At 57.1% G+C, this 13,797-nt stretch overlaps 1 protein-coding gene across 7 annotated transcripts in view; it reads right to left on the bottom strand.

Moving 5' to 3' along the window:
• Nucleotides 1-5,464: 5,464 nt before the first annotated feature.
• The window catches only part of DPP9 (dipeptidyl peptidase 9), a 40,145-nt gene continuing 31,812 nt past the window's right edge, over nucleotides 5,465-13,797 (bottom strand). For 3 of the 7 annotated variants that reach the window (XM_065875511.1, XM_065875506.1, XM_065875508.1), the window contains 6 exons: nucleotides 12,594-12,739; nucleotides 11,496-11,642; nucleotides 10,480-10,632; nucleotides 9,715-9,857; nucleotides 8,257-8,368; nucleotides 5,465-5,557 (listed from right to left, as the gene is read on the bottom strand). In XM_065875511.1, the coding sequence (XP_065731583.1) occupies nucleotides 5,465-5,557; nucleotides 8,257-8,368; nucleotides 9,715-9,857; nucleotides 10,480-10,632; nucleotides 11,496-11,642; nucleotides 12,594-12,739 (794 nt within the window). Of the gene's footprint in view, nucleotides 5,558-8,256; nucleotides 8,395-9,714; nucleotides 9,858-10,479; nucleotides 10,633-11,495; nucleotides 11,643-12,593; nucleotides 12,740-13,797 lie in introns of those variants that run through there. The other 4 variants (XM_065875505.1, XM_065875507.1, XM_065875510.1 and 1 more) reach the window with 4 other exon arrangements.

Genomic DNA, 13,797 nt, shown 5'->3' with positions numbered 1-13,797 from the left:
AAAGTGTCAGGAAAGGGCTTCCCTGGTGGCGCAGTGGTTGAGAGTCCGCCTGTCGATGCAGGGGACATGGGTTCGTGCCCTGGTCTCGGAAGATCCCACATGCCGCGGAGCGGCTGGGCTCGTGAGCCACGGCCACTGAGCCTGCGCGTCCGGAGCCTGTGCTCCGCAATGGGAGAGGCCACAACAGTGAGAGGCCCGCGTACCGCAAAAAAAAAAAAAGTGTCAGGAAAGACAAAGACTGTGGAACCATCACAGAGTGAGGAGACCAAGACATGGAAAGGAAATGTGGGATCCTGGATTGGATCCTTGCCGTAGTCTGGGCTGTTATAACAAAGTCCCACAGACTGGCTGGCTTAAACAACACACGTTTATTTCTCACAGATCTGGAGGCTAGAAATTCAAGATCAAGGCTCTGGCAGAACTGGTGTCTGGTGAGAGCCCATTTCCTGGTTCACACAGTCCATCTTGCTGTGTCCTTACATTATGGAGGGAGAGGGAGCTCTCTAGGGTCCCTTTATGAAGACACTAATCCCATTCATGAGGGCTCCACCCTCATGACTTAATCATTTCCCAAAGACCCCCACCTCCTCATACCATCACACTGGGTGTTAGGGTTCAACATGAATTTGGGGGCAGAGGACACAAACAATCCGGGACCAGAAAAATGACATTAGAGGGAGAAATGGTGAAATCCAAATAAGGTCTGTATATTAGATAAAAGGATTGTACTGATGTTAATTTCCTGGCTTCGATAACCTGGCTTGTACCATAGTGATGTAAGATGTTCGCATTAGGGGAAGCTGGGTGAAGGGCATTAGGGAGCGCCACTATTTCTGCAGAAATAGCTCCCTCTTTGCAGCTGGCTGCTGTGGACCCGTTAGGAATTGGCTCCATAAATTGGAGGCCGGCAGACCTATTCTGTGTTAAACACAGCAGGATTCCATTATATCTCCATATCCTCAGCGCTGTGTTTGACTGGCCTGTCACTATGAAGGATTCAATTAGTGGCCAAGCGCTTTTGCTAACAAGGTATTTCAGTTGTGAGTGGTCTTGAGTTTCCTACTCAAAGAGGGGTAGGTGTGTGTCTGTGTTTTCAGAAAGACTGAGCCCCAAGCCTCTTGTTTCTCTGTTTTCCTTTTTGCCTCCAAAAAACAAAAAACTGAAGGGATGAAAAGAAAAAAACCCATCATTCCCAAGATCCTGCTTTTTGATCATGACATGAAATCTAACAGTCATAAAGGAAGAAAAGATTTGATAACACAGGTATCACGACTTTTCTCTCCATGGTCAGGACACCATAAACAGGGTGGGTGAGGACATAATAAAGAGGATGCATGAAGGAGCTCCTTCGTGGTGAATAAACAGCTTTTTCTTGGCCGCAGGGCATTTGAGATCCTAGTTCTACGACCAGGGATCAAACCTGGGCCCCCTGAAGTGGAAGCACGGAGTCTTAACCACCTGACCCACCGGGGAAGTCCCCACCAGCTCTGTATTTTGACTGTGGTGGTGGTTCTAGGAATCTGTACAGGTGACAGCATGGAACAGACCTACACACACACAGATGAGTGCATGTGAAAGCTGATAAAATCTGAATAAGGTCTAGAGTCTAGTTAACTGCGTCGTATCCACATCAGTTTCTTGGTGTGACAGTGTGCTAGGGTTAAGTAAGATGTAAGCTGCGTGAATGAAGGGTACACGGGACTCTGCACTGTTTTTGCAACTTCTCATGTGTCTATAGTTGATTTTAAAAAAAAGAAAGAAAGAAAGAGGCTTCCCTGGTGGTCCAGTGGTTGGGACTCCGTGCTTCCGCTGAGGGGGGCATGGGTTCGGTCCCTGATTGGGGACCTAGGATCCAGCATGCCTCGAGGTGTGGCCAAAAAAACAAAACACTATACAGCATTATAAATCAACTATACTTCAATTTAAAAAAATAGAGAATTTAAAAAATACCATAAACATGTTTGAAAAGCAAATGACAAACTGGGAAAGTATCTGCAAACGATATGAAACGGGTTTTTATGTCCATCGCTTATGGGTTCTTGCCAGTTAGGGAAGAGCTGAGCACTTCCACCAAGAAAGGACTCGAGCATGTACACGGGCGACCTGAAACAGAGTGGGAACCCTCCCTCAGATGGAAATCCCACCAGTGGTGGAGAAAACAAGTGGCCCTGTATCAACCATGAAGAAAACAAAGGTCTCTTAAACTGCCACCTCCAAGACCAAGACCTTCAGCCAGCAGACACTTGTCCTTTTGTAGCTGCCCGTCACCCATCCTCCCATGTCCCTCCCCAGGCCTTGTTGTCCAGGCAGGAATACAACTGACTGAAGTTTGACTGATGGATGCTGAGTACTGACTGAGGGAGGTAGGGGTAGTAAGTTCCGATGAAGAGCTCCTGCTTGAGGGGCTTCCTGGCGGTCCAGTGGTTAAGACTCCACACTTCCAGTGCAGGGAGTGTGGGTTCAATCCCTGGTTGGGGAACTAAAATCCCGAATGCTGTGAGGCACGCCCCGCCCCACCCCCCCACCCCCAAAAAGTTCCTGCTTGAGATAATTGCAGGGCATGGGCTAACAAGCCTCAGGGGGCAACCCCAGTGCCCTCTTTCTCACCAGCTTCTGTCATTCTGTGACTTGTGACTAGTTGCCTCTCCACTTTCTTTCACAGCGGGTTAAGGGCAAGACATCTTCTTGTTCCTGAGATGATTTTAAACATTCACTGGCTGAGATTCCTACCCATAAAACTGTTTGAGATCAACAACACAGTTCAATTTGCAACGTGTATGACCATGGACTGATTTCCTTCATATATAAAGAGTGTCTACAAATCAGTGAGGTCAATAGATCAAAAGAAGGGTGGGCAGGGCTTCCCTGGTGGCGCAGTGGTTGAGAGCCCGCCTGCCGATGCAGGGGACACGGGTTCGTGCCCCGGTCCGGGAGGATCCCACATGCCGCGGAGAGGCTGGGCCCGTGAGCCTGCACATCCGGAGCCTGTGCTCCGCAACGGGACAGGCCACAATAGTGAGAGGCCCGTGTACCGCAAAAAAAAAAAAAAAAAAAAGTGGGCAAATTATTACTCCTAAACAAGTGTCTTAAAGCATGAAAATATTCGTACACATAAAAGAAATGTGCATTTGAATTACAGTGAGATGCCATGTGTCACTCCTAAGATTGGCAAAAATAACACATAGTAATGAAGAAATGGAGGAGCAAGCACACTTCACCAAGAAGTGTGTACACTGGGCTTCCCTGGTGGCGCAGTGGTTGAGAGTCCGCCTGCCGATGCAGGGGACACGGGTTCGTGCCCCGGTCCGGGAAGATCCCACATGCCACAGAGCGGCTGGGCCTGTGAGCCATGGCTGCTGAGCCTGCGCGTCCGGAGCCTGTGCTTCGCAACGGCAGAGGCCCACGTACCGAAAAAAAAAAAAAAAAAAAAAGTGTGTACACTAAGGCATTCTTTAGAAGGTAATTTGCAATATTCTTCAAAATTAAAAATGAATATGCCTTTTTATAATTCTAGGAATTTACCCTATACACTCAGACATATGCCCCAACCATGTACAAGGCTGTTTGTTGTAGGATCCTTTATACCCAGGGGTTTGGTCAGTTACAGCCTGTGGGCCAAATCTGGCCGGCTGTGTGGCTTTGTAAATAAAGTTTTATTGGCACACAGCCACGCCCACTCATTCACACATCACCCGTGGCTGCTTTTGAACTGCAAGGGCTAGAGTTGAGCGGTTGCAAGAGACTGCCTGGCCTACAAAGCCTGAAATATTTACTATCTGGCCCTTGACAGTCTGTTGATTTATACAAAAAGCCCAGAATAATCTATGTTATCCCTTGATAGGTGTCTGGCAAAATAAATTATGGCATTCACAGGGCAGAATAGAGGGCAGGTATTAAAAAGAGAGACTGGGGAGGGGTTACCTCTCGGGAGGCAGGACGTATTTTTCCCCTATATTCTTTTGTACTAGTTTGTTATATTCTTTAAGCCATTAAAAAAAAACTGGACTTTCCGAAAGGATGGAGTGGCTGATGGCACAGGGAGAGGCCACTGTGCTGTTAGAAACTCAAGTACCAAGGGTGTCCTCTGCGCAGGCATGGTCTCTGGTCTCCTAGTCTCTCAGCTGTTAGGACAGACATGAAGAGGGGCACGGCCTGCCGTCCCTTGTCGGTGTGTCCTGACCCCCAACCGCTGAGTCAAGTCTCTGGACAAGGAGAGGTGCAAAAGGAAGTAAGGGCCAGGCACCTCGGAGGCACCCACGGGCTGCCTCAGGACCTCTGGGACTGTCCTTACTGGGCCAGTTGGCTGAGGGGTGGCGCCCCACCCCCCCCACTTCATGCCAGGGCAGCACCGCTGAGGAAGCAGCGCCCCCATCCTTCGACTTCAAGGACTGCCGTGCCCTTGGCTCAGCCTCCTCCTAGGACCCCCGCCCACTCGAGGAGCCCCCATCACCAGCCCCAGGGGTTCAGAAGGAACCTCAGGCAGGTGGCGACGCTTCCATCTGGAATCGTTTAATGAGTCTACTTCTTACACGCATAATTATAAAAGAATAAGAATCGACAAAAATATTTTCTTTTCATAATGTGTAGAGGTGGTTCGTCTCTGGTGGGGTTTTTTTTTTTGTTTTCTTGTTTGTTTTCCTACCCGCCCCTGGCAGAACTCTTGGCGGGAGGGAAAGGAAGGAGTAAGGATAACCCTGAGGCGGGGAGGGTTCCACTCCCAGCCCTGGAACCCCGGTCTGGGCGGGCGGGCCAGGCAGAAACGTGTGGCGGAGGGCTGGGCTGGGGAGAACGGGGCTGGGTGCGCTTCAGAGCCTGCCTGAAAGCCGGGCCGGAAGGCTGCCCCGCTTCCCTGCGCACCGCTCACGGCCTGCCGGGCACGACTCCCGCTATGGGCTTCGGGTGCTGGCTGGGGTGAACCCTGTGGCCCAGCGGCAGACCCCGAATCTAGATTTAGGCACCCCTTGCTATCTTTCTTTTAAATAATTCATAAAAATGCCCACCCCCCAAAAGAAAAACAAAACTAAACACAAATATGAAGTGGGCGGGTGGGGAGGAAAGGCAACTGCATGCTTCTGCGCCGGTGGCCGGGCTGGGCCTGGGGGTCCCCGGGGCAAAGGCCGGCTCCTCCGAGTCTCTTCTGGCCTCCAGCGCCCAGCGGAGTTGAGGCTCCCGCGCCTGGATGACAGGGAGAGGAAGGACGGCTTGAGGAAGTGCCTCGTGGACGTTGGCCTCATCTCTCCATTCTGGCCACGAAGAAGCAGCAGGCTGAAACCCCAGGAGCGTTAACGAAAACAGTAAAAGGCGTTGGGGCGAAGGCGGCAGCTCCCGGGGCGGGCGGTCTGGCGGGGCCGGCGGGAGGAGGCGCTGCACAGGGCCTGCGGGGCCGCTCGGTCCCTCCGGCAACGGCGGCGGCGAAGCCGCGTGTGCTCCGACTGCGCAGGCCCGCGCGTGGCGGCCCGCGGGCTCAGAGGTATTCCTGTAGAAAGTGCAGCAGTGTGACCTCGTAGTGCTCGCCGGACTCGGGGCAGCGGATGCTGTGTCTCTCGTTGGGGTATATCTGGGTGGACAGAGAGGCAAGGCTGGTGGCACCGAGGCACCCCTGCACCCTGTGCCCTGCTACCCCCGAACCCCTCCACCCCCGGGCTCAGAGCGTCTCTCCTCAGGGCCTCGGTCCTGCCCCCGTCCCCCACCCCCCGGGAAGAGGTCTTGCTCCGGCACTGAGGGACCCAGGTTCGAATCCCCCCTCCACGGCCAGCTTGCTGTGTTAATTCTGGGCAAGTGACAGCCTGCCTGACGGCAGCCCCCCATGAAAGCTGAGCGAAGAATTCAGACCCTGTAGGGTCTCTGTGGCCTGGGCAAGTAAGGTCTCAAACACAGAGGACCTGCACATACGAAAGCCTTAAGAAACTGTGCTGCTGCTCTATCCCCCAAACCCAGAGAGCTGCAAGGAACCCAGCTCCGTGGAGTGGCTGGGGCTTCATGTCTCACAGACGTTTGGTGCCTCCACCTGAGCCACGTTCATCTCACCAACAGGCCCCATTGGGGATTATACATGCTAAGGCCCCAGGACAGCCTCTCCACCCCAGGCTGTGCCAGGTGTTTTCCTGGGTCTGCTCACCACCTGAGGGGGGGTCATCCCCAGAGAGAAACGGCAGCACGCTGGTGCCAAGGGCCATGCCCAAGGAATCACCCAGTCCCTGAGACCTGGCTGAGCGCATGTCCAGGCTCTTGGGTAGATGGTGACAGAGACGCAGGTCTTGCCTCTGGCTATGAAATGAGGGCTCCTGCACCCCAACAGTTCTCGGAGGAGCCCTAAGGGCTCATGGGGTAGGCGTGAAACCTGCTCCAGACTCACCCTAGGAATGCACCAAACTGCCCAGAGATCTCCCCTCCTCCACCCTTGCCTTGATGAATCCATCCTGGATGAATCACAAGTCTGATCATACGGTCCTCAGCTCAGAGGTCCGCAAGGACTTGCCAGCTTGAGATCAAGACCTGGACTCCTGGGTCCTGCTGCCCCTACAGCCTCACGGGCCCCACTCCTTCCGGGCCCGGGGCAGCGGCACTGCCTGGGACAGACCCCGCTGCACCCACCCCTTCATGCCACCCTGGGTCCTGGGTGTCTGGTTACTTCTTCCTCCTTCTGGGCTGTGAGGGCAGGGAGAGGGTCCATCTGGCTCCCCACTGTGCTCCCAGCCCCCAGTCCCAGGCCTGACATCCGACAACAAACGTGATGCACCAACAAGCTGGGGCTGTCAGCCTCCAGGCCAACTGCTGCCCGGTGTCTGAAGAGGAAGGTGGGCGTGCTCCATCTCCCCCACTCGCAGCCCCCAAGGGAGTGTCTTGTCTCACCTTCAATTTCCCCAGGGGAGGCAGGGGCACAAGCCTCTGGGACCCCCTTGTGTGCCAAATGCTTTTCCTGAGAGAACTCATTTGACCCTCACAACCTCTGGGAGGCAGGGGTTATCACGCCCATTTCACAGATGAGGAGACAAGGTCCAAGGTTAAAGGACCTGCCACCAGTGGCCGCATGGGAAGGGAGCGGCTATCCCAGCAGCGAGGCTCAGGGCTTCAGGCTCAGAAGGGACAGGTGAGGATCCATCCAGGCCCCGCCTGACTCCTTTGCTCTGCTGTGCAGCTGCCTCTGGCCTGTGTTTGGAGAGCATGTGCAGCTGGCGGTGGGGGGGGGGGGGGGAACTGCCAAGCAACGCCCAACCCAGCTCTTCACCCACAGGGAGCCCCGCCTCCCTCCTGCCCTGTCTGGCAAGCGCATGCCCAGCCACAGGTCCCTGCGGCCTGTCCCTCCTGCCCGGTGACCCTCAGTTTCCCCATTTGTTGAATGGCAACATGTCTTCCCCTGACAGCTCAGAGCGCATGGAGGCGTCCAGGAAGCGGAAAGACTGCGGGGCGGCAGCAGGTAATAAAATCTGTCCCTCTCGCCTCCAGCACACCCACCCCCCACTCCTCCGAATCCACCAGGCCTCTCGCTCCCCACTCCCGCCCCCTTTCCTGCCGGGACAACTGACTGTGGCTCATGTCCCACTGGCCCCCATGGGCCTCTGTCTACAGGGCTGCCAGAGGGAGGCCTGACGCCTCGCCTCACCCTTCGGAACAAAACACAGCCCTCCCCTGAGGCCCACCCCTTACCGCTGAAGCCCCGCCCTCTCACAAGGTTCCGCCCCTTACTGCTGAAGTCCCGCCCATCAACGGAGGCGTCAGGCGGCTTGCCATGCCGGTCACCACATCCTGCTCCCCAGTTGTTCTCCTGCTGGCTCCAGCTACTCTGGTCTCCCGTCCTGGAGCTGCTCCCTCCTACTAATTTCCTGTCTGGTGTCTTCCACAGCCGCCCCCCAGGCCTAGATGAGTCCCCATTTACTCTTTAGCACCCTTAAATGTCACCTCTTCGGGGAATTATTTTCTGACCCCCGTCAAGGGACACCCCCCCCGCCCCGCCCCGCCCCCAGATGCTTTCAGTATTCTGTACAGTTCCTTCAAAGCAAGGTTCCTGGCGCGCATGCGCAATCATTTCGGTAACATCAGTCTCCCTCCACCGGGCCCAGTTCCCAGGTGTCGCCAGCAGAAGGTGGCGGGGACCCGGAGCGATCAGCGCACGACTGCTGAATGGTGGTCGGGACCCAGGGAGCCGGCTAAGTGTGGAGCCAGGCAGTCAGGTGTGAGGATGGGGGCGCGGCCACGGGTGCCCCAACCCACTGCTGCCCACGCAGCGGGCTCCTGGGGAGGGGAGGAGCCACCCACCTGGAGCTGGTAAGGCTTTCCTGCTCGGATCAGCTGAGAGACGAGGAAGTTTGTGTGGAAAAAGTGCACGTTCTCATCCAGGAAGCCGTGCAGGATGAGCAGGCGGTTGGGCCTGGAAGACAAGGTGGGCCTGAGGGTCTGGGGCGAGACCCCCTTCTCCCGCCCATAGGCAGTCGCGCCACAGTCCACGCTCAGCCAGGGCTGGGGGCCCAGGGTCCCGCCCCAGCCCCAGGACAGCGAGGGCGGAAGCGGCAGCCCATCAGCAGAACGTGGCGGAACTCAAATCCCGTGCACAGTGCACAAATGGCGGGTCTGGGAGACCCCTCACCTCCTTCCAGGTGAGGAGGGGAGGGGTGTGCGCAGAGGCTGTGCCTGGAATGCCCTGAGCTCGGGGAAGCTTCTGGAGCAGTGCTGCCCACGGGCACTCTGAGACGATGGAATGTTCTAGACCTGCGCCACCCATCACCGCCAGGTGGCTACTGAGTGCCTGACATGTGGCAAGGGTGGTCGAGGAACCTTTTTAAAATTTTGATTTATAAACAAAAATAACTTATTGAAGTGACACTCACACAACCTAAAATTTACTAATTTTAAAGGGATTTTGGGGCATTTGGTGCATTCACAGTGTCGTGCAACCATCATGTCTATCCTGAGTTCCAGAGCACTTCCAGCACTCTGGAGCAAACCCCTGTGCCCATGAGCAGGCACTCCCCACCCCGGGCAACGACTGGTCATCTGTCTCCACGGTTTTACTGTTCTAGTGAATTGGGATGAATGTGAACGTAAGTCGGAGCGGCCACGGAGCAGTGGGTTCTGAGCTTGGCTGCATGATAGCACGCCACTGTGGAGCCCAGGCCACCTCCAGACTAGAGAGCAGCCTTGCAGGGAGAGGGGCCCTGGCGGGGTCAGCCTGTGACGAGAACCCTGGCACTAAACGTGGGGCCCAGGTTCACCAGACAGAGCCACACCAGAAACTGGCCACGCCAGTTTCTTTTCGATCGGCGAATCAGAAGCCAATGCCCAAAGCATTGACGTGGGACATCAGAGCTGTTCCAACACACCTACATGTTAGAACCACTGTGGGCCTGTGTTCTGAACCACGGTGTCAAAACCCACAAGACAGAGGCCGTTCAGGTTCAAAACTGACTCAGGGGGTCCATGGTGGGCCGCGTGTTTGGGGGATGAGGGGAGCCAGCACGTGCAAGGTGTGACTCTAGACCTTCCCTTCTATCTTTCTGGGGGCAGGGCTAGGGGGCTTCCCTCCCTCCTCGCTCCAAGAGAACCCAGGCACCTGCTTTCAGTGAGGAGTGGTGAGGAGGGAGGGCTGCCGGAGCAGAGGGGACCAAGGGGCAGGCACAGTGGGAGGTGCGGAAGCCACGCCCAGCCGGCCACAGGCGGGCCAGGTTCATGGACGGCCAGCCCTGGCAACCTTAAAGTCAGGGCGGGTGGGGGCCTTACTCATTGGGCAGCTTCTCCACGTGCAGGGCCACGGAACCCGCCTCGTAGCCAAGCTGGTTGTTTTCTGGGACATCCATGTAGCGTTCTGTGTACCCTGTGTCGTAGGCCATCCAGACTGTGACCGGAGCACCTGCGATGGCCACCTGAGGGCCACAGCGGATGGAGCGGGGGGAGAGAGAGAGAAAGAGAGAGACACATACACACAAAGGTCAGGTCCTGGGAGCCTGCGCTTGGCCGGCTGTCCCGGGGCCTCCCCCGGAGGACGTGAGGAGCGGGCATGCACACGGGGGCTGGCAGGGGAGGGGCCCTCAGACGTGTCTCCCCCGTGGACCGTGCATTGTCTCGGGAGGGTGGGTGAGCTGAACGAGCGCGCCGGGGCCGGGATCGGCCCCTCCCTGGGCCCACTGCCTTCCTGCCGCCTCCGCCTCCTCATCGCCGCCCCGCGGTGCCCTGACAGTGCCGCCGGCCTGGGGGCCCCTCCCCCGACGCTCTTCACACCATGCCCCACCTCTGCCCATCCGAGGCCGGGGTCCCGGGCTCAGCCTCCCACAGAGAGCTGCTGGCGGGGTTTTGTGCAGCCGGACGCCATCCTGGGGTCAGCAGTGGCGGGCAATGAGGAGGGGGGCTCGGCCCCATGGGGCTGCTGCGGGGAGAAACAGCCACGTGGCAAGGCCCCTGCCAAGATGCCTCCCCCGGGGGGGCGGGCTCCAAGGGGCACGGGTGGGCGCTGGCGGACAGGAGGGAGGAGGTGGGGACAGGACCCACCTTGAACACCTGGGGCTTGTGGATCAGCCCCATGAGCGAGAGGAAGCCTCCATAGGACCAGCCGTGGATGGCAACCCGGCTCAGGTCAATGAAGCCGTACTTCTCGGCCACGAAGTGCAAGCCCTCCACCTGGTCCTCGATCTCCACCTGGCCCTGGGGGATGAGGCCAGGCACCTCTCAGTGGCCTCCTCCCAGGCACGCACCCTGCTGTCCCACCTCTTCCCTTGCAGGGAGCCCTCTTCCTCTTGGATCAAAAGCAGCTCTCTGGAAGCTACCCTTCTCTCCAGGCCCCATGCAAATCTGCTGTCTGGGGTGGCGGTCAGACAGGCCTGGCACCAACCCTGCCCCGCCATCCCCTGGCTGACTCTGAGAAAGTCATGTCCCTTCTCTGGGCCTCAGTTTCCTCATCCCCAAAACAAGGACATCAACATGAACAGGACCGAGTCTACAGTGGGTGTGAGGATGAAACGAGATGCTGAGTATCCTGTACTCTGAGGCCTGGCGTATGCTGAGGCTTGATGAACAGCTGGTGTCATCACCATCATCACCACCGCCAGCACCACCACCACCACCACCACCAGCACCATCCTCATCCTCATCACCGCCATCTCCACCTTCGTCACCATTATCCTCAGCATCACCACCACCATCACCATCCGCGTCACCATCACCATCGTTATTATCACCACCACCACCATCACCACCATCAGCACCACTTCCACAGCCACCAGTGCCTGTCTTGCCCAACCCTTGGGACTTCCTGCTGATCAGGCCTATACTGACGTGTCTGGCTGCATCTGGGTTTTAGGCACCAGGTGGGGCGTGTGTCTACCTGTCTCCCCATAGGCCCAACTCAGAGCTGAGCAACACAGTGGATGTTCCCTCTGGTTCCAAAGGCCGCCCCACTTATGACTGACATCCTGGCCAGGACCATCCTTGATGAAGGTGCCCCAGGGCCGCCCCCAAGCCCCAGGTCCCCCTTCACCACACAGGAAGGGACTGAGAAGAGATGTTACCATTTGGTTTTTCAGGGCCCCTTCAAATCGGAGCCCTCGCTGACAGGAGCCCCTGCCGTCAATCACGACCACGGCGTAGCCCAGAGACGCCAGAGTGTTAAGCCGCAAATACTTGATTCCTTTGAAGGAGTTATTGACCAGCTGCACCTGTGGGGAAGGCGAGATGAGGCGAGTGTGAGAAATACAAGTAAAACACTGGAAGGATGGGCTAGACGGGAGAGACGCCAGCGGGATGGGACGGGGGCTTACAGCCTGAAGACGGGGCCTGTGCTCTATCGTGAAGGCTATGGATGGCCCTGGGCAGGTTGTGGAAGTGGCGGGGAGGGGAAGGTCAGACGGGGGCCCACTGTGCACCAGGCCCTGTGCTTGGGATGTGCTACAGAGAGGAAGGCCCCAGCCAGGCTCCCTTCTCGGCCAGGGACTCTGCCCCAGGCCCTCCATGGAATTACTCCCTTATTTCTTCAGCCTCTTTCTTTGCTACCCTTCAGTTATCTCTAAAAACAGACACAAAAACTGCTGCGGGTGGCGGGCACTGTGTTTCCCAAGTGACGTCACTTACGCTAGTCCCTTATTTGGCACGATGAATGTCTGGGGCCTTATCGTCCTCTGCGGATAGGGGCATCCCACTGACTGTAGGGTGTTGACAGCATCCGAGGCCTCTACCCACTAGATGCCAGGAGCATTCCCCCACCCCAGCTGCCACAACTACAAATGTCCCCAGACATCGCCAAGTACCACCTGGGGGACAGACCACCTCCAGCAGAGAACCGCTCTCTTAGATGGACCTGCTTGCCAACGTGCCTGCCTGGCCTGTCCCCTTCACAGAGAGCTGGGCCCAGGGCCCTTGGCCACCTCTGTCCCCAAGCTGGTGACCAGGGGTGAGAGTGGGTCACTGCTGGGCAGGTGGCCCAGACACACACGCCGGGTTTAGGGGGGCTTCCCAGAGGGACACGGGAGTATCAGCAGGTGAAAGGGTGGCTGTGCCGGAGAGTGCGGTGTGCGGAGAGCCAGGGGCCCCCAAGGACCCTGCGTGGTCAGTGGGGATGGGGAGGGGCACTGGGGGAGGGGGGAGGGTGTGGGGAGCAGGGCAGCGCCCACCTGCGGACCTCCGTACACAAAGAGGACAGTGGGGTGCTTCTTCCCTGGCTGCACGGCGTGCGGCTTGTAGATCATGCCATAGAGCTGCACATCCGAGCGCGTGTGGAAATGGAAGATTTCCGGGGGCACGTAATCCGGGGGACAGCCTGCGGAGACAGAGTGGCTGTGGCTCCGAGGGCCGGGCTGGGCCCGGGAAGCCCACCTCGAAGCAGGGCCCATGTCTGGCCGATGCCCACACTCCCCCAGCCCCGGAGGGTGGACCGGAGGCACCCCATCTCCTGTGCTGCCCGACAGTTAAAACCAGAGGCTGTGGGCGGAAGTGACCCTGCACCCTGTGAGCCAGCTCGGGCCAGGCCACAGTCTGGCTGGGACCAGCTCCAGAGCCCCGACACTGGCTCATCTAGTACGGAGGTGATGACAGCGCTGGGATCTGATTAATGGACAGTTTCATGGTGGGGAGGGGGCTCTCTCTGATTTTCATGGTTACCTGTATCTTTGCAAAGCAACACTGGTTTTCCAATCCAGTGGTGAAGACAACTCTTCCTTTAAGTTCATTTAGGTTAAACAGAGTGTCAATTTAAGAGGAAAATAAGCAAATAGTGATGTAGGTCAGGGGTCTGCAAATATTTACTGTAAAAGGCTAAGTAGCAAGTATTTTTGGCTTTACACGCAGAAGAGCCGTCGGGGGTCTCTGGGTTGTAACCACACTCGTCGCTCTGTATCCTCAGGGGATTGGTTCTAGGGCGCTCCTCAGATACCAAAACCTGCCGATGCTCAAGCCCCTCGTGTGAAACAGCACAGTACTTGCATAAAACCTATGCACACCCTCCCACGTGCTTTAGCTTTAAGTCACCTCTAGGTTACTTATAATACCTGATACCAAATGTTATGTAAATGCGATGCAAGTGCTATGTAAATGGCTGCCACGCACAGCTCAAGTTTTTCTCTTTGGAATGCTCTGTGGTTGGCTGCATCCATGGATGCGGAACCTGTGGCTGGGGAGGGGCTGACTGTACTTGACGCTGCTGCTGCTGCAGCCCTGAAGTCACCACGGGTGATGCCGAAATGACGGGACGTGGCCGGAGTTGGCCCACGGGCCAGCTTGCCAGCTTCTCACAGATGTGGCGAGACTGGACTTTTGGGGCAGCGGTGCCCCCGTCTGCCTGCCTGCACGCCGGGGGCTGGGGATCAGGACACCCGCGCC

This window comes from Phocoena phocoena, chromosome 3 (genome assembly GCF_963924675.1).
Source record: "Phocoena phocoena chromosome 3, mPhoPho1.1, whole genome shotgun sequence".
Lineage (NCBI taxonomy): Eukaryota > Metazoa > Chordata > Mammalia > Artiodactyla > Phocoenidae > Phocoena > Phocoena phocoena.
This window is presented reverse-complemented; position numbering and strand designations above follow the sequence as displayed.